This window comes from Brachyistius frenatus, unplaced genomic scaffold (genome assembly GCF_029030835.1).
Source record: "Brachyistius frenatus isolate BFR_SWC_R1_liver_20210118 unplaced genomic scaffold, ASM2903083v1 Contig_29, whole genome shotgun sequence".
NCBI lineage: Eukaryota > Metazoa > Chordata > Actinopteri > Embiotocidae > Brachyistius > Brachyistius frenatus.
This window is the reverse complement of record NW_027210628.1, coordinates 1,565,985-1,588,668: the sequence shown is the minus strand read 5'-3', so window position 1 is coordinate 1,588,668 and position 22,684 is coordinate 1,565,985. Positions and strand designations below refer to the sequence as shown.

The 22,684-nt window shown below is 41.6% G+C and overlaps 1 protein-coding gene across 6 annotated transcripts; it reads left to right on the top strand.

Annotated features, from left to right (window-relative positions):
- Positions 1-603: 603 nt before the first annotated feature.
- Positions 604-22,525, top strand: zfr2 (zinc finger RNA binding protein 2). 6 transcript variants are annotated; one of them, XM_069699074.1, is made up of 19 exons: positions 604-735; positions 3,302-3,533; positions 3,824-3,938; positions 4,562-4,789; positions 5,507-5,841; positions 6,046-6,234; positions 6,487-6,727; positions 7,594-7,775; positions 8,212-8,331; positions 11,928-12,073; positions 12,646-12,772; positions 12,891-13,189; positions 13,548-13,716; positions 14,999-15,173; positions 18,520-18,608; positions 19,420-19,515; positions 19,832-19,943; positions 20,241-20,338; positions 20,828-22,525. In XM_069699074.1, exons 1-19 carry the CDS (start codon positions 683-685, stop codon positions 20,999-21,001), a joined length of 3,180 nt encoding a protein of 1,059 aa, XP_069555175.1. In that variant the 5' UTR covers positions 604-682; the 3' UTR covers positions 21,002-22,525. The 6 variants fall into 6 exon arrangements, with proteins under 6 accessions (XP_069555175.1, XP_069555174.1, XP_069555173.1 ...); XM_069699073.1 differs by having other exon boundaries at positions 3,821-3,938; XM_069699072.1 differs by having other exon boundaries at positions 3,302-3,548; positions 4,565-4,789.
- Positions 22,526-22,684: the final 159 nt, after the last annotated feature.

Sequence of the window (22,684 nt, the reverse complement as noted above, 5' to 3'; positions counted from 1 at the left end):
CTGCCTGGTGATTTGTTTGACATTAGATTGCATCTCGATCATCGGCGTGACTGACACACACGCGACATCCAGCCATTCAGCAGATACCGCAGGAGAATACGAAACCAAAGCGAGAGGATTCCCTTCGAACTACTTCCTTCTACGCTGGAATCTGTCCGTATTTTTCCGATGAAGTGCAAGAGAAAGGTTTTAGCATCTCTTTGACCCGTTTTTGTTTCTGTTGCCCACAGTCGTCATAACACTCCTAACTTTCTATGTTTCTTGAAATCACGTGACGATGGAAATCCTTTAAAAAAAAAAAAATAAATAAATATTTTTTTATTTCAGAGATATTTTTTCCAAGTTTTTGATGCGCATGCACAACACCGCTAAGTGGAAAGTCATGAACAAGTTATTAAAATTTACTAATACTACAATAAGTTAACTCAATTTATGCGCCGACACGAAATTTCTCGGTGCGTTTTCGTTCAAAGCTCAGAGTCTGAGAGAGAAAGAAGTATATATATATATATATATATATATATTTAAAATATATATATATATATATATATATATTTTGTCTTACGCAGTTCCGGTGTGGCGGAGACGCGTTTACCATCAGCAGCCGTCGAGGGGCGGAACTATCTTGGCGGTGGGCTTCAGGGCTTCGCTGCCAGGACCGTACTGTACCGGTGATGCCAAGATGGCTGCAAGCAACTATTTCGGCTTCACACATGGTGCCGGTCCGCAATACAGGTAAATTCAGGTGATGTAGGTCGGTGTCAGCGTGTGTGTGGAGTCTCAAGGCATCAGCTGCCGGAGCATATCGGGCGGGGACACGGCGTCTGTCGGGTTTTACGCTGCGTCGCGGTGCAGAGAGCTGCTGCTCGGCTGGCCTGACCCGATGGTTCGGGGAGCTAACAGCTAGCCTGGGTTCGTAGGCCGGCGCGTCCCGTCGCCCTGCTTGACATTAGGTGAACCCCCCGGTGCCGTCATGTTAGCTGGGAAAAGCTGCTGTAGGTGGCTCAAGACTTTTGCCAATCGTGATACTCTAACGCCACTGATAAGGTCGGTTACAGCAAGCGTCGGGCGGCTGGTTAACTAAACCGAGCTGGCTGCAGCTGTGACTGCTGAGATTTTTTTTTTTTTTTTTTTTTTTTGCTGGCGTTTTAGGATTAAGAGGGCTAACCCTGCTCGAGCTTTACTGAAGCTCTTATGCCTCGAAACAGTGCGTTTTAGGAGTACAATATGTCGTAACGACATGCAGCTCCAAACTGGATGAAGACTTGTGTGTAGCAGAAGATTGGTCACCAGTAAAAACAGCAGCATGGACTGGAGTTTGTCTGAATCATCGATCCTTTACAGACAATCAGTTCATATGCGATGTAATTATCATCCTGCAGGGCAGTGACCTGTGAAGGTCCCCGTCCCCCCCCCGTGTTATCTGTTGTTCTGGTTGCCACTCCAAGCCAACAAACCTGACAAACAGGAGTGGACTACTTTATGTGCACCATCGTATTCCTTTTCATAAATACCTACCTGCACATGTTTCTCTTCAACACTGAGTTTACTCACCAAAGATGTACCCAGATTCATAGATGTCAGTTCTGAAATTGTAATCCTTCTTCTTGATTGGACTGAAACGTCCTCAGCCTCAGACATGTCAATGCGATTGACTTGCAGAAAAGGTCTCTAAGTGACGGGGTCACCAAGGTGTCAGCAGTATGAATTCAATAAGTGTCATCTTTCCAATTAAAGTGCATATTGCATTATAGTACATTTTTGTAAATATCTGTTGAATAACTGGTTATACTGTATTGGGGCTGCAACTAATAATTATTTTCATTTTCTATTAATCTGTCGGTTGTTTTATGTATTTATTAATTTAATTATTTGGTCTTTACAATCCCTTAAAAGCCCAAGGTGAACCTAAAATGTATTCTGTAGTGGAGGACTAAAGGGACCAGAATGTATTCACATTAATGAAATAGGAGAATGTTTGGCATTTTTTTCATCAAAAAGAGACTCGCAACACACTGGCGTGTATATAAACTTATCAGACTGGAATGGCTAATCCAGTAAATCAGTTTCCTACAAAATCAATGCACTCGATCACTGCAAAGCAAAAGTCCCATAAAGCAGCCTCTCTCACACACAAAGAGAAATGAAAGGAATGGCTGCAGTACTTTATAATATGACAAAGGAGTTATTTATATTATCTCAGAGTCACAGTATACAGTATATGATTTAAAAAAAAAAAAAAATTGTAGCAGGGATGGGTCAAAGTAGACTTGTAGGCCAGCAGCTGAGTACCACTAAACTTGTTGATTTGTTTTCCTATTTAGCTTTGGTGAAATATTTGGGATGGTGTCAGACCCTAATGCATGACGAGTAGCCGTCGTTAATGGACAATACACAGACTGGTCAACAATGGAGGAGCTTCTCTTTTACGACTCTGACACACATCCCTCTTCACATTTTATTGTGCAGCTGTTAAGTATTTGCAGTGGAACCAGTATATTCTTTAGGCTCAAACAGTGTTATGATTAATTACACAGCATATGCACTCTTTTATGTCCTCAAGGCATCGTTTAATTTTAGCTTCTTCATGTCCATCCTGACTTCGAAGGTTTAATAAAGATGTTGATAGCATCAGTTCCTGATGTCGTTGGCAGTAACTGCTGTCTGAATCCCCGACACACTCATCTCGTGGAATTTTAGTTTTGGGTCCATTATAAATTAAAAGTGTTGCATTTAGTGCATATAAATAGTAGTTTTGGAGAAAGTTTTCTGTTGTAGTTTATATGATTAGTTTGTTGGTGACTCATGAAATATTTGATTGACAGTTATTCACCTACCGTTTAGAGTAATTTTGAATAATTAATATGAAGTATTCCCTGTTTCAATCTGTGAAGATTTGCTTCTTGCCTTCGACTTCTGTGATAATAAATGGAATATATTTGGCCTTTGTACAGTTAATCAGACGAAACAAGACATTTGAAGAGTTTTTGAGCGTCTTGGAAACCTGAATGGATTTTTTTTTTTTTTATTAGGGTCTGATATTTTATAGACAAAAACAATTAATCAAATAATTGCGAGAATAATCTGCAGACTAATCCTTAATGAAAACCATTTTTAGCAGCAGCCTTTTTCTCAATGATTTAAAACTGCTCAAGTGCAGACAAATGACTTTGTCACGAAAGATGGATTAAAAGTCATGAAATCATTATAGTGCTCCTCTCCATGCTTGTTTTTTGTGAGGTAAACTTGCGCTACTTGGCATCTGACCACACCTCATTTCCCCCTTTTTCCTCTCCCTCAGTACCCAGCCACCTCCGGCCTACTCCCATCCCTCCACAGCCAGTTACAGCGTCCAGCAGGCTCCGGCTGTGGCCCATGCAGTGACTGCGTCCTACGCTCCGGCTCCAGTCCAGGCAGCCCGGCCTGTGGCTTCTGCCCCTTACCCTGCCTATCAGAGCCACCAGGCACCACCAGACTACACCTACAGGCAGCCAGATCCCCCGCAGCCCACCACCACCCCACAGACGTACCAGGTATACTCGGACACGGTCAGTCTCCTTTTGCTTCTCTTATGATTTCTGCTCTTCAGTTCGAGATCGCATGCTGAGTATTATATAAATGCTGTTGTTTTTGGTGCATTTAGTGTGACTTTTTCTGGTGTTATTTGAGACACCAGGGCAGACAGTATTCATCAGGATTGTCTTGTAGAATTAACACAAAGTGGCTGTAATATGGCGTTATATCTGTGCATGTTGTTAAATTTTGCTGCAGTAATCTACCTTTAATCTACTTGGATTGAATGTCCTCTTTTAAACACCAGCAGGACAACTACAGCTACGGACGCCCTGCTGCTGTGACGGCCTACGACAATAAACAATACTACCAGACGAGTATAGCTTCGGCTCAGAGGACACCCACAGAGAACTACTACCAGACTGGTGAGTCTGTTTATTTTTCAGTGTTACAATCAGTGTTGAATGATAAATCAGAATATTAGTTTTGTCTTGACTTGGGTCTAAATGATGGATCAGCATAGCAAATATAATGGTTTGATTTAAGCTCATCATGAATGATTATGGGATATTTACAAATATATATTGTTTAAATAGTTTGTCCCCAAGAGGGCAGTTTATTTTTCACCTGTTTAACATCCCACTCAGGAAATGGATCTTTGGTCGTGTTTTCACTCATCAGGAGTTTGTTTCCTTCATAGGTGTAAAACACAGTATTGTGTGCTGCCATGTCTGTTGCAGGACGCCTTGTTCTTCTGTTTCTGAAGACGGTTAACACCGGTTGTATGTTTAGGGTCATAGTCCTGCTGCTGAATGAATTTGGCACCAATCAGAGGCCTCCCTAATGATTCAAAGTTAAACATCTTAAATGTCTAAACATTGGGTGGACTGTATTTGGTGCTCGTTTGTTAGTGAAATTAGGATCCTACTCTGTCTGGGACAGAAAGTCCCAGAGGACGCAGTCTGTGTTTCACAGCATTTTTCCTCTCCTTGCTCTGGTGTCCTGCCTCTACTCCCCTCATCTCCTCCCTTACCCTTTACTACATCAGTAGGCGTGAAGAGCGCTTACAGCCCAGCCCCCTCCACTGTGTACAGCCAGCCTCCTCCTCCCCAGAGGCAAGTGACCGCCCTCAAACCTCTGGCCCCCTCCAGCTCTGTGTCCACCAGTTACAACATCTACCCAGTATGCACCAGTGTCCAGCAGCCTCCAACACCCATTTCATCCTACACCCTCGGCTCCTCGTTCAGCTCCACCGTTTCAGCCCCCTCCTACTCTGGTGAGATAAAACCACACACAAGACTTAATTATCGCTAAAAAAAAGTTGCTCGATGTACATTGTAAACATAAATATATGCACTAATACAAATGTACTGTATGTGCATGAATAGTATGCTATATAATAATATACGCACGAATATTGAAATACAATAAGCTAAATAAATAAAATAAAGGGAGGTGCGGTAATCATGTTGCAAATTAAAGCAATGCAAAAGCTGAAGGTGCATTTATGTAATAATATTAGAGTACTGTTAAATAGTCACAGCGTATGAACAGAAAGATGCATTACTGTGTTACTGATTTACAAATTTCAAGCACAGACATATGGAGCATGGTAATAGGGAGAATAGGAGGAAAATGCAAGTTTTTTTTTAAAGTTTTTTTTTTAATGTCTGTTATTCAAAAAAGCTGCAGTGAAAACAGAGACATTTATTATAGTGTATTTACTTGTATCCAGTAGCTCATAACATTTCTTCTTTGTGGTCAGTGTCCTATATGTTCTGGTCAAAAAAATTGCCAATTAAAAAGTGCAGTTGAATTATTATTTTTTTACATCCTCTGTTAAAGCAGATTGGATGCTGTCCCTGGTGAAATCTGAAGTGCAGCTTATTGCGTGTATGACTGCTGACTGTTCATGTTTGACCCACATCCTGCCTGCGCTCTTTTCTTTTAGTATCTCTGTGTCATCAATCTCTTCCTGCTTTTTCGCCCTCAGGCATCGGCTACTCTGGTTATGATTCAATCGGCTACACCTCTGCATCCACCCCCTCCTATTACCAGCCGGCCCAGCAGACTCTCACCCAACCCCAGCCTCCACCACAGCAGCCCCAGCAGCCCCAGCAGCCCCAGGCCCCCATCCAGCCACCACCCAAGCAGCTGACGAGCTCGTCCTGGAGCAACTCGGGCAGCAACATGGTGACGGCTCCGGCTGGCAACACCTACAAAAAGCCCACATTTCACCAGAACAAGCTGCAGAAGCCCAAAGGGCCTCCCAAGCAGCCGCAACTTCATTACTGCGACATTTGCAAGATCAGCTGTGCAGGCCCTCAGGTAGGAGCATATAACTGATAACAAGATGAAGCTACAAAATTTGTATTCATGCCTCAAATGGGTTGTGCATCGCAGAGTATGAAAACAAACACAATTTTAACAAACACAGCAGAATAGTAACATTAAATACAAGATTTGTATAATCTAATTGCATAGTTGTTTTGGAAGCGTCCTCTCACTGACTGGTTTGATTTACTGCACTAGACATACCGGGAGCACCTCGAGGGCCAGAAGCATAAGAAAAAGGAAGCAGCCCTTAAGTCTGGGGGGCAGACAGGGACCAGCAATGGGCCCAGAGGGGTCCAGACTCAGTTACGTTGTGAGTTATGTGATGTCTCTTGCACTGGAGTGGATGCCTATGCTGCCCACATCCGTGGAGCCAAACACCAGAAGGTAAGCACAGTTGTGATGCTTTTTAAAAAAAATTTTTTTATCTTCCTCTAGTCTTTGAATATTTATTTCAGAAAATGTGTGCTGCTGACATGTTTTCATTATTGGACCAGACTGTGGTTTACACATGTGATGTTCCATCTGCGCTGCCAAGTCTTGGAACCAAACCTCCCAGAGGGATTTGGGATGGGATTAAGTATCAGTATCATTAAATGGTTGTATCTTCCTCTGCTTCTTTTTGTCAACCATTGAAAGGTGGTGAAACTTCACACCAAGCTCGGTAAACCTATACCTTCCACTGAACCCGTGGTGGTGAATTCTACTCTCGTTATCACAACCTCGACAGCTGGGAAACCTCCAGTGTGCTCGTCCACCACCGCCTCTGTCTCAACCACCTCCACTCCTGCTGTGACACCCAAACAGGTGGCTGTAAACACCACGGCTAAAACAACAGCGCCAGTCAAGAAACCAGCTCCTTCCAAAATAGCTGTCATTTGTAAGTTTGTTGATCTTGTTATACAGATAATTAGGGATGTTTTTTCCCCTCATATGACCCAGTTAATATTGAATATTTACTGATGCAGACTACCTCTCTAATGTTTACATCTGCAACACAGTGCGCACGTATCCTACTTTTGTACACCTACATTTATTTAAAGACAAGAGGACATCATTTTGATAACTTTGTTTCCTGTTCTGTTTTAGATGATATTACCAAAGACGGGTGTTTTAGTCTTAAAGAGCAGAGGCATTGAGGTTCAGATAGGGTGAAGTGGTCCCTCTTCATCCTCACTATGAACAAAATAAATTGAAATGCAATTTCAGACAATAACAGCACTTTATAGGCATGGTACACCTGCAGAATATTCTTAAAAGATTAAATGTGTCTTCTTTTTTTTTTTTTTTTTTTTTTTTTTTTCAAACAAACAAGAGATATAGCATTTACATTCTTTATAACACTGTACTTCTTTGTGTGGCTGCTTTTAATGGATTTACTTCAGCTTCAGCCTTTCACTTTACCAGCAAGTAAAGTGTGAACTTAACATCACTGAGGATATATCCTATTACCTAGTTGTGTCAAAGCAAGGAAAAATGTATGTATCAATCTGAATCTTATCAGAAAATAACAACAATTAATTACAATTAATGTGACAAAATCCGTTTCAAGCTGGAATTGTTATTCTGTAATTGTAAGCACTTGCATGGCAAATCTAAAAGGACATTTGTTATCTTCTGAAACGTATTTGTCAGCCTTTGGAATCGAATCAGAGGTAGACTTTAGATTTTGTTTTGCAACAAATCGACAGATAGTGTTCCTAAAATGACCCTATTTAAAACGGTAACATCTGGCCTGCTTCACAGCCAATAAGCCATTCAACGCTCCAGCAGCAGCAGCAGCACCGATGGTGGTGGTGGCAGCCAAGGTGGAGGAGCCTGTGCAGCCGTTAGTCCAGAAGATGGAGCTGCAGAGTGAGGATGAGGACGGTGACAGAGCTGGAGGGCAGGGGGACATCCAGCCAGTGGGACATGACTACGTAGAGGAGGTAGGCTGGAAATACACACTGCATAATCACATCACCAACACTGCAGTATACTGTTTCTGACTGTTGGTGTATTGTAGACATATCGGTATTTATCATTTAGCAGTTTCATTATTGTATACTTTGTCCTGCAGTTTCCATTGCTTACATGACTCAGAATACTGTCGCAGAGATGTTAGTGCAGGGTCATAAAATATGACTTTGGTTTTAAAATGTAAAATTACAATTTGTAAAGTACTCTTCTTACAGTACAGATCATAATTGTACTCATTAATATCTATTCCTATCCAAAAATACACTTTTGGTCAGCTTTCAGTTGTAATTATGTTTTCAGGACAACATATTTAAACATTAATGTAATTTTCACATTATAATCTGCATTAATCGAGATTCTTATTTGTGTGTCAGTGTGTGTGTTTACCTGAACTGTCTTTTTCAGGTTCGTAACGATGATGGAAAAGTGATTCGATTCCACTGTAAACTGTGCGAGTGCAGTTTCAACGACCCCAACGCTAAAGACATGCACCTGAAGGGAAGAAGGCACAGGCTGCAGTACAAAGTAAGAAAGTCAGAACATCGCTAAGCCTAAATTATGTAATAGAGCTACAAGCAGGTACATCCTCAAAAGCTTTCTGATAGATCTGATTACAGGAACTTTAAATGCACGGTTTCATTCACTGCACTATTTTCAAATAGTTTCTCAAAAGTTCCCCATCCACATTGAAACCCCATAATAATACAAAAACAGCGCAGTCTCCTCTTCTTCCTCCTCTTCTGTTTAGAAAGCCACAAAATCAATATTTTAAAATCACTATTTTAAAGGATCATTATTAAAGTTGAGCATTTTACGATAATGTAGCACAGCTAACAGTGTTAACAATGTTATTTATATATTCCTCTGTTAGCCTTTGAATTTATACCCTTATCTGATCCCCCAAAATATATATATATATACAGTGGGTACGGAAAGTATTCAGACCCCTTTAAATTTTTCACTCTTTGTTTCATTGCAGCCATTTGCTAAAATCAAAAAAGTTCATTTTATTTCTCATTAATGTACACTCAGCACCCCATCTTAACAGAAAAAAACAGAAATTTAGAAATTTGTGCAAATTTAGTAAAAAAGAAAAACTGAAATATCACATGGTCATAAGTATTCAGACCCTTTGCTCAGTATTGAGTAGAAGCACCCTTTTGAGCTAGTACAGCCATGAGTCTTCTTGGGAATGATGCAACAAGCTTTTCACACCTGGATTTGGGGATCCTCTGCCATTCTTCCTTGCAGATCCTCTCCAGTTCCGTCAGGTTGGATGGTGAACGTTGGTGGACAGCCATTTTCAGGTCTCTCCAGAGATGCTCAATTGGGTTTAGGTCAGGGCTCTGGCTGGGCCAGTCAAGAATGGTCACAGAGTTGTTCTGAAGCCACTCCTTTGTTATTTTAGCTGTGTGCTTAGGGTCATTGTCTTGTTGGAAGGTGAACCTTCGGCCCAGTCTGAGGTCCAGAGCACTCTGGAAGAGGTTTTCTTCCAGGATATCTCTGTACTTGGCCGCATTCATCTTTCCTTCAATTGCAACCAGTCGTCCTGTCCCTGCAGCTGAAAAACACCCCATAGCATGATGCTGCCACCACCATGTTTCACTGTTGGGATTGTATTGGGCAGGTGATGAGCAGTGCCTGGTTTTCTCCACACATACCGCTTAGAATTAACACCAAAAAGTTCAATCTTGGTCTCATCAGACCAGAGAATCTTATTTCTCATAGTCTGGGAGTCCTTCATGTGCTTTTTGGCAAACTCTATGCGGGCTTTCATATGTCTTGCACTGAGGAGAGGCTTCCGTCTGCCCATACCGAAGCTAACTGCAATAGCCACGGATGGAGCAGCGCCAGCCATGATCGGATCTGTGAACGGACTTGTGGGGCTGTGCAAAGCTGACCAAACATTTCCCGAGTTTTGGAATTCCCACTGCATCATCCACAGGGAGCAACTCATGTCTAAATCATTGAATTTAAACAACGTCATGAAGCCTGTGATGGAAATCGTCAACTACATCCGCACACATGCGCTTAACCACAGGCAATTCAAGAATCTCATCGCTGAGCTGGACCAAGGACTTCCAGGTGACCTGCCGCTGCACTGTGAGGTGGCTGTCAAAAGGCAAGGTGCTCGCTCGCTTCTTTGAGCTTTTGGATGCCGTGAAACTGTTCATGGAAGAGAAGGACAAGGACTATCCCGAGCTCTCGGACGTCGAGTGGATTATGGATCTGGCCTTTTTGGTCGACATGCTGTGTCACTTGGACAGACTGAACCTGACCCTGCAGGGTAAGTTAAAAATGCTGCCTGACCTGGTGCAAAGTGTGTTTGCGTTTGTCAACAAACTGAAGCTGTTCAAGGCGCATATTCAAAAGGGAGATTTAACGCATTTTCCCACTCTGCTAAAAGCCAGCGGGCAAGTCACCAGCGCCGCCCTGAATAAGCAAAGAGCCAGATATGCAATACTGGTTGAAAACCTGCACGAAAGCTTTGTCATCCGGTTCCGTGATCTACAACTGAAAAGGCCACAGATTACTACGTTCCTCGTCGACCCATTTAATGCGGAGACGGACTGTTTGAAAGCCCCGCTAGTCACAGATGAGGCTGCGGCTGAGTTGGAGATGATCGATCTTTGTGAGGAGGACCAACTGAAACCTGCTTTAAGGGAAGGGACCATTGAGTTCTGGAAAAGTGTGCCAATGGAAAAATATCCCAATGTCAAACGGGCTGCGCTTAAGATACTGTCAATGTTTTGGTCAACATACGTCTGCGAGTCTGTTTTCTACCCTGAAACACGTGAAATCAAAGCATCGATCTGTTCTGACTGACACCCGTGTGAAAGAATTGCTTCGAGTGGCAACAACAGAATACAAGCCAGATTTGAAGAGGATTGTTCAAGGCAAGGAATGCCAGAAGTCGCACTAAGCAACATGCATAGTAAGTGAAAAACGCTATTGTAAATTATTATGTTTTTGTTTGTGGACTTTGTTGAACTGAGAGTTTGTGTGTGTGAGACAGTGCACACAATGTTCATTGTTGAAAATGACTGGCCTGTGGTCTTAGTACTGTAGGAGTCAATTTCTGTCATTATCATGTTGGTGTGTGTCATGATAATGTCACACAATAAATTTGGCTGAGCAGAGGTGTGTGTGTAAGAGGAAGGGATGGGGTGATGTTCATGTGTGCCCATGTGTATGATGTGGCTCTTTGCGGTAACACAGTAAAAAATGTGGCTCTTAGTCTCTGACTGGTTGGCCACCCCTGCCCTACTGCATCTCTGGAGCTCAGCCACAGTGATCTTTGGGTTCTTCTTTACCTCTCTCACCAAGGCTCTTCTCCCACGATTGCTCAGTTTGGCTGGACGGCCAGGTCTAGGAAGAGTTCTGGTCGTCCCAAACTTCTTCCATTTAAGGATTATGGAGGCCACTGTGCTCTTAGGAACCTTGAGTGCTGCAGAAATTATTTTGTAACCTTGGCCAGATCTGTGCCTTGCCACAATTCTGTCTCTGAGCTCCTTGGACAGTTCCTTCGACCTCATGATTCTCATTTGCTCTGACATGCACTGTGAGCTGTAAGGTCTTATATAGACAGGTGTGTGCCTTTCCTAATCAAGTCCAATCAGTTTAATTAAACACAGCTGGACTCCAATGAGGGAGTAGAACCATCTCAAGGAGGATCAGAAGAAATGGACAGCATGTGAGTTAAATATGAGTGTCACAGCAAAGGCTCTGAATACTTATGACCATGTGATATTTCAGTTTTTCTTTTTTACTAAATTTGCACAAATTTCTACATTTCTGTTTTTTTCTGTCAAGATGGGGTGCTGAGTGTACATTAATGAGAAATAAAATGAACTTTTTTGATTTTAGCAAATGGCTGCAATGAAACAAAGAGTGAAAAATTTAAAGGGGTCTGAATACTTTCCGTACCCACTGTATATATATATAAAATTCAATTCAAAAACGTGCGACGACCAGTCGACTCTTGGCTTAGTTTTAGTCAACTCTGAGTATCTTTAGTTGGGGGCAGCCTTACTCTTACAGAATCAAACGTGCACCGAGTCTCATTAGATTTGCGTAAGATTCCCCTCACATCCGTCCTGTCCTCTTCTCTCTCTCTGCAGAAGAAAGTGAACCCAGAGCTTCCTGTGGAGATCAAGCCCAGTAACCGGGCCAGGAAGCTGCAGGAGAGCAAGCTGAAGAAGCAGAAGCAGAAGGCGGTGCTGAAGAGACAGAGAGACGACGAGCAGCGCTGGCACATGGAGATGAGGTCGGATTCAGCTTTTAGTCACAGACCTAAACTTGTTCCCACTTCGATGTCAAGTTTGCAGGTTTCATTTGGTGGTAGAGAACAGGCTAAAAATGAAAAGATGAGGACGATGCATTCATACAGATGATATCAGTAAAGCAGAGGTGCTGTCGTTGATCAGCTGACTGACAGACTCACATGTACGCATGGAAAAATTACAACTGGGTGCTTTATTTTTTAGACTCGTCCCTTTGTCTCGACTCTTTCTGACCCTGTTCACTCATAAGGTCTTTCATGTTTGCACAATAAAATCCTATCAATCCCAACAACCACGGAAAAGTTACAATCACATAAATGTGATAATTTTATCATAACATCTGTACAGCGGTATCACTTCAGTAAGTGTCTCATATGCAGATTCCCTTTTAGTAACACAGTGATTTTAACACAGAATGATCAAGATTAGATCAGAATACATGTGGTAAAGTGTTTTTTATGGACTATCGTATACTTTTAATGGCAGCAATAACATCCCCCTGTTGGAATAAGTGACTTTTAATGAATTCCATTAAAATCCTCCCCCTCTGCTGCAGGCGATATGAGGAGGACATGTACTGGAGGAGGATGGAGGAGGAGCAGATGTACTGGGGGGAGCAGAGACGCAGGATGGCTCCTCCACCTCTGATGAGCCGCCCTGGTATGCCAGTGCCCCCTCTACTGGTGAGCATCACAAATGCCATTTTTAGTGTTATGTGTACATTACTTAAAAAATGAAAATCTAACTTTCAGTGGCATTTAATTTCAACTGTGATCAACTTATTCCCTTTTCTCTGTTAAGACTTGTGTACGTCGGCCGGACTCGCCTGATGACCGTCACATCATGGCCAAACACTCCACCATTTACCCAGTGGAAGAGGAGCTCCAGGCTGTTCAGAGGATTGTCTCCCACTCTGAGAGAGCCTTAAAACTGGTGTCAGACTCCCTGCTGGAGGAGGAGACACCACCTGCTGCCGCAGCAGCTGCTGCCGCCGCCGCCACCGCCGCTGCTGCTGCTGCTGCTGCTGCTGCTGCTGCTGCTGCTGCCGCCGCCGCTGCTGCTGATACTGATACTGCTACTGAAGGAGGAGAGGAAAAAAGGTAAAAAGCGATGTTTGGAAGATAGTTCATATCCTTTTCTGTTGGTTAAAAACAAGGATGTCTGTGACTCCTGTGACGTCAGTGTAGGTTTGTGGATGTGGATCTTTTCATATATTATTATATATATTCATAGTATTTGTACAGCTTTACAAGTCCTAAATGTGGAGCTACAGATATGATGGCAGGAAAAAACAGAAGTGATACATTAGTAAAATATGACCGTCTCCATTTAACATCCGAACAAAAGTCCTCAGGGGTTCTGTTTGAAGCTTTCACCTTTAGGCTGCATAAAATGTAAAAATGTCCATAAAAACAGCCTTTGTTAGTCTTTGTCTTAACTTGTTTTAATCCCTGATAGTACTGAGAACTCAGCCCGGCTGCTGAAGGGTGTGATGAGGGTGGGCATCCTGGCTAAAGGCCTGCTGCTTCGTGGGGACAGGAACGTGGAGCTCATCCTGCTGACTGCTAAGAAACCCACCGTCTCGTTACTGAAGAACATCGCCAAGCAGCTGCCGAAAGAGCTGGTGGTAAGCAAACCTCACAAACAAACTGTCAAACTAGGAACGATTTGGACTCTTCATGCTGTGTGTGAAGTTGTGAGGAGGGAGGGACTGTGTTAAACTGGGAATTTACAACTCTCGTTTTAAAGCTTTATTTTAGATCTGACTATTTCTTCTTTCACTTTTTCTGTTGAATCAGAAAGAAGAACTGAAATCTAAACTTCTTTCCCCTGGATTTATGTAAATATTATCCTGTCAGGTTCAGTGGATATTTAAAAAGAAGAACACATTTTTTGTCAGTTCCTGCCTTCTGACTTGTGTCATAAGACCTGGATACTGATGGACTGGAAGATTTTACAGTTGTGTAACAAACAGAGTGGGAACCAGAAGTTTTCAGCCTTAATGCTTTTGTTGTAGAAGTTTTTGAAACCACAGTATATAACCAGAAAAATTCCACTGCAGAGATACAAATTTCCTGATTGGGTTTATCTCTATCTATAACTAGAGCAGTTCATTTATCATTCGCGAACATGTACAAATGTCCCCCACATCCAGAAATGAGAGTCCTCGACACTAATAAGTCAAATCATGGGCGTCTTCAATTTTAAAATTTAAAACCTGAGTTTCTCTCTTTACGCTTCAGTTTTCTATGGATATCCAGTTCAATATTTGCTGATATCAACATCCCTAAGACACAGTAAAGCTACTTTTACACCCCCCCCACTCGGTCTATTTTTCCTTTATTGCTCTTAAAAGACATGGAAGTAACGTCTTGGGAATACTTTCTGTATTCTAGCTGTGGGAGAGACTTTTCCAAGTTCACAAGTGACTAACTGCACCTAGGCTGAAGAGAAAAACCCTCATACATTTTTAAATTGCTTTCAGTGTAAGACCAGAACAAGACTGGGGGTACAAGGTGATGTGATGTGTTGTGATTCCTCACTCTTTTCTCCTTCCTGCTTTAGCCGTCATGAGTGTTTCATTAAAGGTGCTTTTCACTGATCTTTAGATTTACTGCCTGGTTATGACACCTGAATCCTACAGAGTGAGTTGGGTTGTTAACTGCCCCGTTGCTTTTCTAAATATTACTTAAAGACATTATTATTGAGATTTTTTTTTTTAATGTCTCTGACCTCATTTACACAAGGGAAATAAATCCCAGTTTACTTAAGGGAAAATACAAAAATCCAAGTTAAGAATTAAACACAAAGCAGTGTTGCCCTGTAACGTTGCCAAACAAGGCCACCCTTTGCCCCTACACCCCTCCTCCTCTGTAGTGAGTAATGCCAAGTGTCCTTTTAACCGGCAGACATTTTCTGAAGATCAGTATGAGGTGCAGGCTCACCCCGAGGAGGCGAACATCGTGATATTTTCAAGCAAGGAACCCAAAATGCAGGTGACCATTTCTCTCACCTCGCCGCTGATGAGGGAGGACCCTGCTGCTGAGAAGGACAAGCAGGCAGGAGGAAAAGCGGCTGAGAAAGGTTAGAGAAGCCAAAGCTTTCAGTACCAGACGACCAAATGTTAGCCATGTGTGTAATACACTTAGATATTTTATATATATACCCCTTGCTCCACCTTTCCGCCCATTAGCAGCCTAAATTTTAGGCTGAAAAATGACATGAAATCTCAGGTGGGACTTTAAGTAAGCCCACATTCAAGATTTCTTTTCTTTAACCCCTATAATAAGATTTAAATCACATATTCATTTGTCCCACTCTTTTCATTTCCCCATTTTTTGCAGCTACACTAGTCCCCAATTTCTTTATTTCTTTTCCACAACATGGGAATCAAAAGCCGGGCTCTCCGACCTTTCTGTGCCACTAGGGTGTGTGTTTATTTTATGAACACATGCTCAGATCAAACCTTCGGGAATGTCCAGTAATAGATGATCACTGTTCAGATAATGCCCAGGGATGAAAATGCTCCAAATGGTGACACTATTTAAAAAAAAATAGTATCCTCATTTAAAGTCACAGGAAAAGTTTTGCTTGTTGCACTTTGGTGACGATGACTTTGAGGGAATTTTGAGGTCCAGCGACTTCCCATTCCCTCGTCTCTCTTCCCTGCGTCATGATGTGGCATTATCAATGATAGGGTGTCGAAGTGTCATTTTATCGCCTCACAATGATGAGTATTTAACTTTATTAAGGTGACATTAGTGACATTGTCATTACTTCCCTGATTCAAAAGTGATGGTAACTTTCCAGGATCAGATCCAGACACTCCTGCGCCTGCTGCGATAATTGTCAGCATTTTAATGTGTTTCTTCCCATTTGGAAAACATGATAGAAATGTTTTCTGTGGCTGTCGTCTTTTTATTTTTTCAAATTTTGTTTGGGTTTGTTGATCAGTGCCCCCGATTCTGTATCAGCAGACCTAGGCAAGTCAGAAGCTCGTGAAGACCACACTGGTACACATACCATGAAGAAGAGAACAATTAAAGTAACGAGTGTGCCCATGTTTATTAAGCCTTTTCAGAGTAGAAATACCCCATCAGAGGGACTGAACTGCTGCGAAATCTAATGCTGCTTTTCCGCCCGGCTCAACTTGACTCGACTACAGTCACGATTTTAGTTTTCCAAGGAGCAAAAGTTGTGGACAGTACCTGGTACTTTTTTCGATATCCCCTCCGTTGAGGTTCTAAGAGAGCTCAGCCGATACTAAAAGGTGATGTGAAAACACTGCGCACCACTGACTGATCAGAGAAAATCACCCTGTCATCATTGTGACATGGGACATCCTGAACAAACTCACCCTTGTGAAATGGCAAAGTTACCATGGCAGGTGTAATTTTTTTTTTAATTCATTGGACTGCTCGGTTTAATGGTAACCAGCAAAGTTACAATCAATTAAGACGGAGCCAACGTTTCTCTGTTTGTTTGCTAACGAAAGGATCCAACAAGTGTGTTGTCGTGTTGAAGATTACGTCACGGTAGTTACATGCAGTGTCGCTGTGATGACCAGCTATGCGGAGGGGCTATTATTTGCAGAAGGAAAAAAAAAAAAATCGAGAAAAGTACCTGGTACAAAAAGCGATTTGAGCTGAGCTGTACCATTTGATGAAAACGCAGTTAAAACTCTGAGAGGTTTGATAAATATGGGTCTTTGATTCCGAGTGGTATGGTAGTGTAGACTTCAAAAAAGTGGCTTTGTTTTCCTTATGTATTGCCCCTGTAAGAAAGCTAATCTGCTCTGTTGTTGCTACAGTTCTCGTGAATATGGAACTGTGGAAAGCCCCACGACTGATCTTGTGAAATATTACTTCATCACAGTCATCAGTAACCACATTGAATGTTCTCGGAACCTATCATTTATCATTTTTGTGTGACTGGTCTTAAAAATGTGTCCTCAGACTCTAACCACAAAATGTATTTGACAATTTTATAAACCTCTAAATCCAACACAGACACAAGCATATTTTGTAAAAAAAAACATGTCTTTGTAATCTTCCATTTTAGGACCACTAATTAAGATCTGACTTCACTTTAATTGATGTGCTTGTTGATGTTGATATTCTCCTAAAATACTGAGGCATTAAGGGAAATCAGGATCCTTGCTCTGTCTCCTCTATCTGCTTAAGAAGTTTCCTTTTAGACGTAATTACAGTGGAGTAATTAAAACCATGCAACTCAGAGCCAGTTTAAAGCATTTGGTGGAGAAAGAATCTTCTTAAAACACAAAGTCGATCAGTTGATTCTCCAAAAGGATGAAATCCTTGTTTCAGTTTTTAAATGTTCAAAAGTTATGACTAAATACATTTCTGGTCAGTTTGTGTCCGTCGGCTGCTTGTGCAAAGTCAAACGCAAAAAAAGAGGAAATCCAAAAATGAAGTTTGAGTTGAAAGAAAATTCCAAAGGTTTTGTGGCGAGTTTTAATGTGAATAGCTGAAAATAATTATTAATCGTAATATTATTAATTAAGAATTTAAATCATTACAAATTTACCACATGAAGATCTTGATAGCGTGTTAGCAGTGGCGTGACAACCCACTTATTTATGAATATAAAATGGTGGAAAATTTTTCACAAATAGGACTCAATGACCAGATCCAAAACTGATCACTACAGTGAGACAGAAATGCGCATAATGAGAAGAAAACGGCTTCAGTTTATTCATGGCATATAACCAAATCTTTTTTTATGCACCTTTCTAACGGCAGACATTTTGACTGGTCATTGTCGGAAAAACAGAGATGTAAGTAATGACATTAACTATGTTTAAGACATTTTACGTGTTGAAGTTGTGACAGTGAGGCAGCACGCTCAGCACCTAAATGTAATGTAAACATTATTCATTTTATTAGTTACATCTGTGTTTGACGAGTCAAAATGTCTCATAAAAGAAAGTGGCACTTAGACCATGATGGTAGGAAGTATGGAAGGAAACTGGATTCGTCGTCTTTAAACTAAAAATTAAAACACATCCACTCTTCTCTCTGAATGCCTCAGATTTCTTCTTTTTTTTTTTTTTACATGCACCTGTAACCCTCTACCGTAAAGGACACATTGATGCTACTTTCTACTTTTTTATTATTGTTATTTTCTGACTCAGAAAATAGTTGTAAAACAGAAAACCTTATTTGATGCTTGCTTTGTTCTTTCATATCTTTCCCTCATTAATTTTCTCACCGAACGAATTTAAATCGGAGTATCTTAAAAATTGAGGGAAATGTCTTGTCACGAGAGGTACACATGAATTTCCAGTGAATAATCTCATCTCTGATCAGCGACTGAACATCAACAGATAACAACACTAACTACGTATTACAGTCGTCATGTGTTCCAGTAGTTTGAAAAGTCACGAGTCAGTACATTTTATCTCTATCAGATGTGGCTGAGAAAGACCCTCTTGATCTTCTGAATAAGAAGAAATGTCTGGAATACCTGGCTGCTCTCCGACACGCCAAATGGTTTCAGGTAAATGCACCACAACTAGCCTAAACCTTTCTGGCAAACATGAACTGTGCCACCAGTTACATGAGCGTGACTTTGTGACATCACAAACTAACAGAAGTCCAAATGGCACATTTGCTGAATACAGACTGTATGCACGTCTCCATGGACTCAGGGTTTTGACACGTTCACAGTCTTTGTACAGCAGCTAGACCTAATTTATAATAAAAAAATGGGAATCTGATTTGATACAATATGGGACCTTTAATTGCACCTGTGCTTTCCTTTTGAGAAATATTAAAATCTCTGCTGTGAATAAATACATTGGCATTTTGATAAAAATGCTGCTAATTGGATTTTTTTATTTAAGCGGTAGTGATTGTTTTTAGGAAGAGCAGGATTTTGCCAGCTCAGTGGCTCCACAGAAGAAAAAACACCTGGTTCACCAGTGTGACGTTCAACATTATTCCTGCTCCCTTATTTCTTATCGAACTTATTGTTGTTCTCATGTTTTTGTTGTTATGCCGAATCATCAGTAATATGTGTGGTCTGCTCATTCAGCATCTCGTTATAAACGGGAATCTTTACCATAATGACAAAATGTATTTTGCTGAAGAAGTCCCCATTAGTATGGCCGCTCTGGCTGTTGAAACAAAATAATACAATAGATATTTTCAGAATTTAAGATCTCTCCACAAAACAGATTTGTAATTCCATGTGGGCTAACATACGATGTGTGTGCTTGTCACAGTGATGTTGTCAGAAGTGCAGAATATCAAGAGGAAATTCCCAAGTATTGTTGTATAATGTGGCCTTGTTTTTGTAAATCCTGAAGGCTCGAGCGAACGGGCTGCAGTCCTGTGTGATCATCATTCGGGTGCTGAGAGATTTATGTCAGCGAGTTCCCACCTGGGGGAAGATGCCCTGCTGGGTAAGTGACTGCATATGTCTGGTATGCTTTGACTTATAATATATATTTTGTTTTAATTGCATCATCTTTTTGCCCTGTACGTCTGTCCCTACTTGGACCGTGAGAGGACATTATAAAAAGTGTCTTGGCAAACATTTGTAACTCAGTGCTGCATCAGCATCTTGTGTGGGGTGATAGTTTAAGCACACCAAATGTCCTAAGCAGCTATTTTTATGAAGAGTCAAGTCACAGAGAGGTAGAGGATAAATAAAACTACAGTCTTGGGGGTGTTCTTCCATTTCAATGTGTGTTTCCTTCCGTGCGTCTCTCCCTGCAGGCGATGGAGCTGCTGGTGGAGAAGGTGATCAGCAGTGCCACAGGACCGCTCACCCCAGGGGAGGCCATGCGCAGAGTCCTGGAGTGCATCTCCACCGGCATCCTGCTGCCAGGTCTCACAAACATGTCGATGAAATAAGGAATAAGTAGATTATTTAACAGGAGCAGAAGGTCTTTCGAGTTGATGAATGCCGCACGCACATGGAGAGCTTTTTTTTGCTTTTTTTTTTTAAAACCTAAAAAGGAAATGTGGTTGTCTCAAGGATATTTTTGAACTACCGTGTCTCCCTTTGGGATTTTTCACTATAACCTTTTGTCCAAGAAGATTTACTATATCCTGCCTCTGATTTCGTTACTTCTTGCATCACCACATTAGTTCTTCTAACCTGTTTCGTCCTCTTTATTCACAGACGGACCAGGTTTGATGGACCCCTGTGAGAAGGAGCCAACAGACGCTTTGGAAAGCATAATGCTTCAAGCTAGAGAGGACATAACTGCTAGCGCTCAGGTACTCGTACACAGCATATATTCTACATCTGAATGTGAGAAACTGTTGCTCATCATTCTTTCAGGCAGCCTGGATTTGGGAAAGCTGCAGTTGGAGAACATCTCGCTTGTTAGTTAAGAGCGTTCATAACCAGGCAACATGGCAGCCTCCTGAAAATCTGCTCTATTTCTGATGTCAGCATACAGAAAAGTCTATGTACAGAAACACAAGGATGAAAAGGAGCTGAAGAGGTCAATATTATTTCTCCACATTTTAATGTGCTGATGTTTTTAATATTTGACACGGCTAGAAAACGAGCTCGGCCTTTTCAAGTGACGTCAAGCCTACTCTAAGCTCTCAAAAACCTCCCACCCTACTAGAATGATATTCCCACCTCAACATGTGTATCCTCCCAGTCGGAAGTCAGAACCTTCCCTTTTCCCAGTTCAATAACACTTTGTTACGCTTCTACAAACTCTTGAATCTCTTGTGTTTCTTCTCTGCGTGCAGCATGCGCTGCGGCTGCTCGCTTTCCGTCAGATCCACAAGGTGCTAGGCATGGAGTCCCTGCCGGCGTCCAAGGCTAGTGCTCGCAACCGCAAACGCAGACGGGACGTCAGTGACACGGCTGAAGACGAGGGGGAAGGCAAAAAGGACAAGAAGGAAGAAGCGGCGAGCGCTTGACCTCTGCCCCCGGAGCGGAGGCGTTTGCTAGTTTAGAGACTGGTAGAATGTCACAACTTTAAACTTTTCTTATCTTGGAAACAATCTTAACACGCAGCTATACACATGAATATAACTTTGACTCTACATGTTACATGTCTACCCTTGAATTGTGAGGAATAACGCGTCAGAGGAGGTTAGGGACTGAAGTTTCAGGATCTGTACTGCGATTCCTTCTCCTGTATAGTGATCTCATGCAGACATAGTGTATTTTAAAGTGTGCAGAGTAAATCAGCTCAGTGAAGTATTGATTCCATCATTCCATTTCAGTCTAACAGCACACTAACTACTGACCATGCCTCCCTTGAGTATTCTCAAGAACTGAACTACCACTTCCATCTGCAGTTGTGAAGTTTTCGGAGCTGTTAAAGCCTCCGGTAAAGTTTAAACATCAGCACCTTAAGCTTTATTTTCATCTTTGCTCTTTGAAGAAAAGGCTGACCTGTGCTGCTCTCCAGGCCGGTTCAGTTTAAACATCCGGCTCTTGAGGCAGGACTCGCTGAACTGACGTCGGTGCATGACGTGTGCTGCTGAAATGTTTGAAAAAAAAAAACAAGATAGGAGACTTGAAACTGGGCGAGATAAGAGAAGACTGACTGTTTAGGAGCCACATACATACACTACTGTGACGTTTATTGTGCCTATTGACACATTAGAAATACTAAGATAGTGTGATGCTGTTGAGCAAACCATGGTGAACTTTTCATGCTGATTTTTCTCCCTCTAAAAGCTGTTTGTTTGATAAATTTCAAAAGCTGGAGGGAGAGTAAACTAACGAATTTTGAATTCCAACCAAAGGCCCTTCATCACATCTTCAAAACTAAAATAACATCAATGTTCTGAAACCTACAGAAACTCTGGTTTGTGCAACATCATCCCCACCAGCTTCTCTGTGGAAGTCACACTGGAGAGTGAATCGTGTTTCTGAAGAGACTTATATTGCACAGTAGCATGTTGAGGGAATGAAGCACTTAAGAAATGACAATGTATGCAGCCATAACTTTATCATTTAAAAAGAATATGCCTAGTAATCTTTTTTCTTCCAGAGTATGGTTAGCAGAAGAGAGAAGCTTTAGTGAGAAAAATGAGATTGAATATCTACTGTAATGATCAAATGGTTCTAGTCTGACTTTCCTCCATGTGCCTGCATCATGTTGTGTTACAGAAAACTGAGGAAAAGGGGTACATGTGAGTTGTTTTTGTCTGATAAGTATTGTAATGATCTGATTTGACAGCAGTGGAGGACAGGGAAGGAACAGCTGCACAACTCTGGCTTATAAACGGACGAGAATTATTGTGCATTTTTTTAGTTTGATATTAATTTACCAAGAGCATCATATATTGCTTGTTTTTATTTCTGAAGGATGTTGCAGTCTTTTTTGTGTTGTTTAAACGGGAAGTGTGAACGTTGCTGTCCTATTATTTGAATGTCTTTGTAGTGTTGCCTAAAATTAAAGGGGGAGATATTAAAACACTTTTAAGCCACTTTTGCCTCCAGGATTTGTTCTGTCGCAACAACGTGTGACACTGCGTTGGGAGGGAAATGAGCAATGAATAAAGGAGAGATGCCAGCCACCGCAGCGTCACTTCTTGCGTCGCCTCATTCATTCTAAATAACACTTTGAAGAATTTTGAGGAAGTGGG

Bases quoted from the DNA above. Each gene is read 5' to 3' on its own strand.
- zfr2 (XM_069699068.1), top strand. From the start codon at position 683: ATGGCTGCAAGCAACTATTTCGGCTTCACACATGGTGCCGGTCCGCAA. The intron at 736-3,301 runs GTAAATTCAGGT...CCTCTCCCTCAG, and splicing joins GGTGCCGGTCCGCAATACAG to TACCCAGCCACCTCCGGCCT. The intron at 3,939-4,561 runs GTGAGTCTGTTT...TTACTACATCAG, and splicing joins AGAGAACTACTACCAGACTG to TAGGCGTGAAGAGCGCTTAC.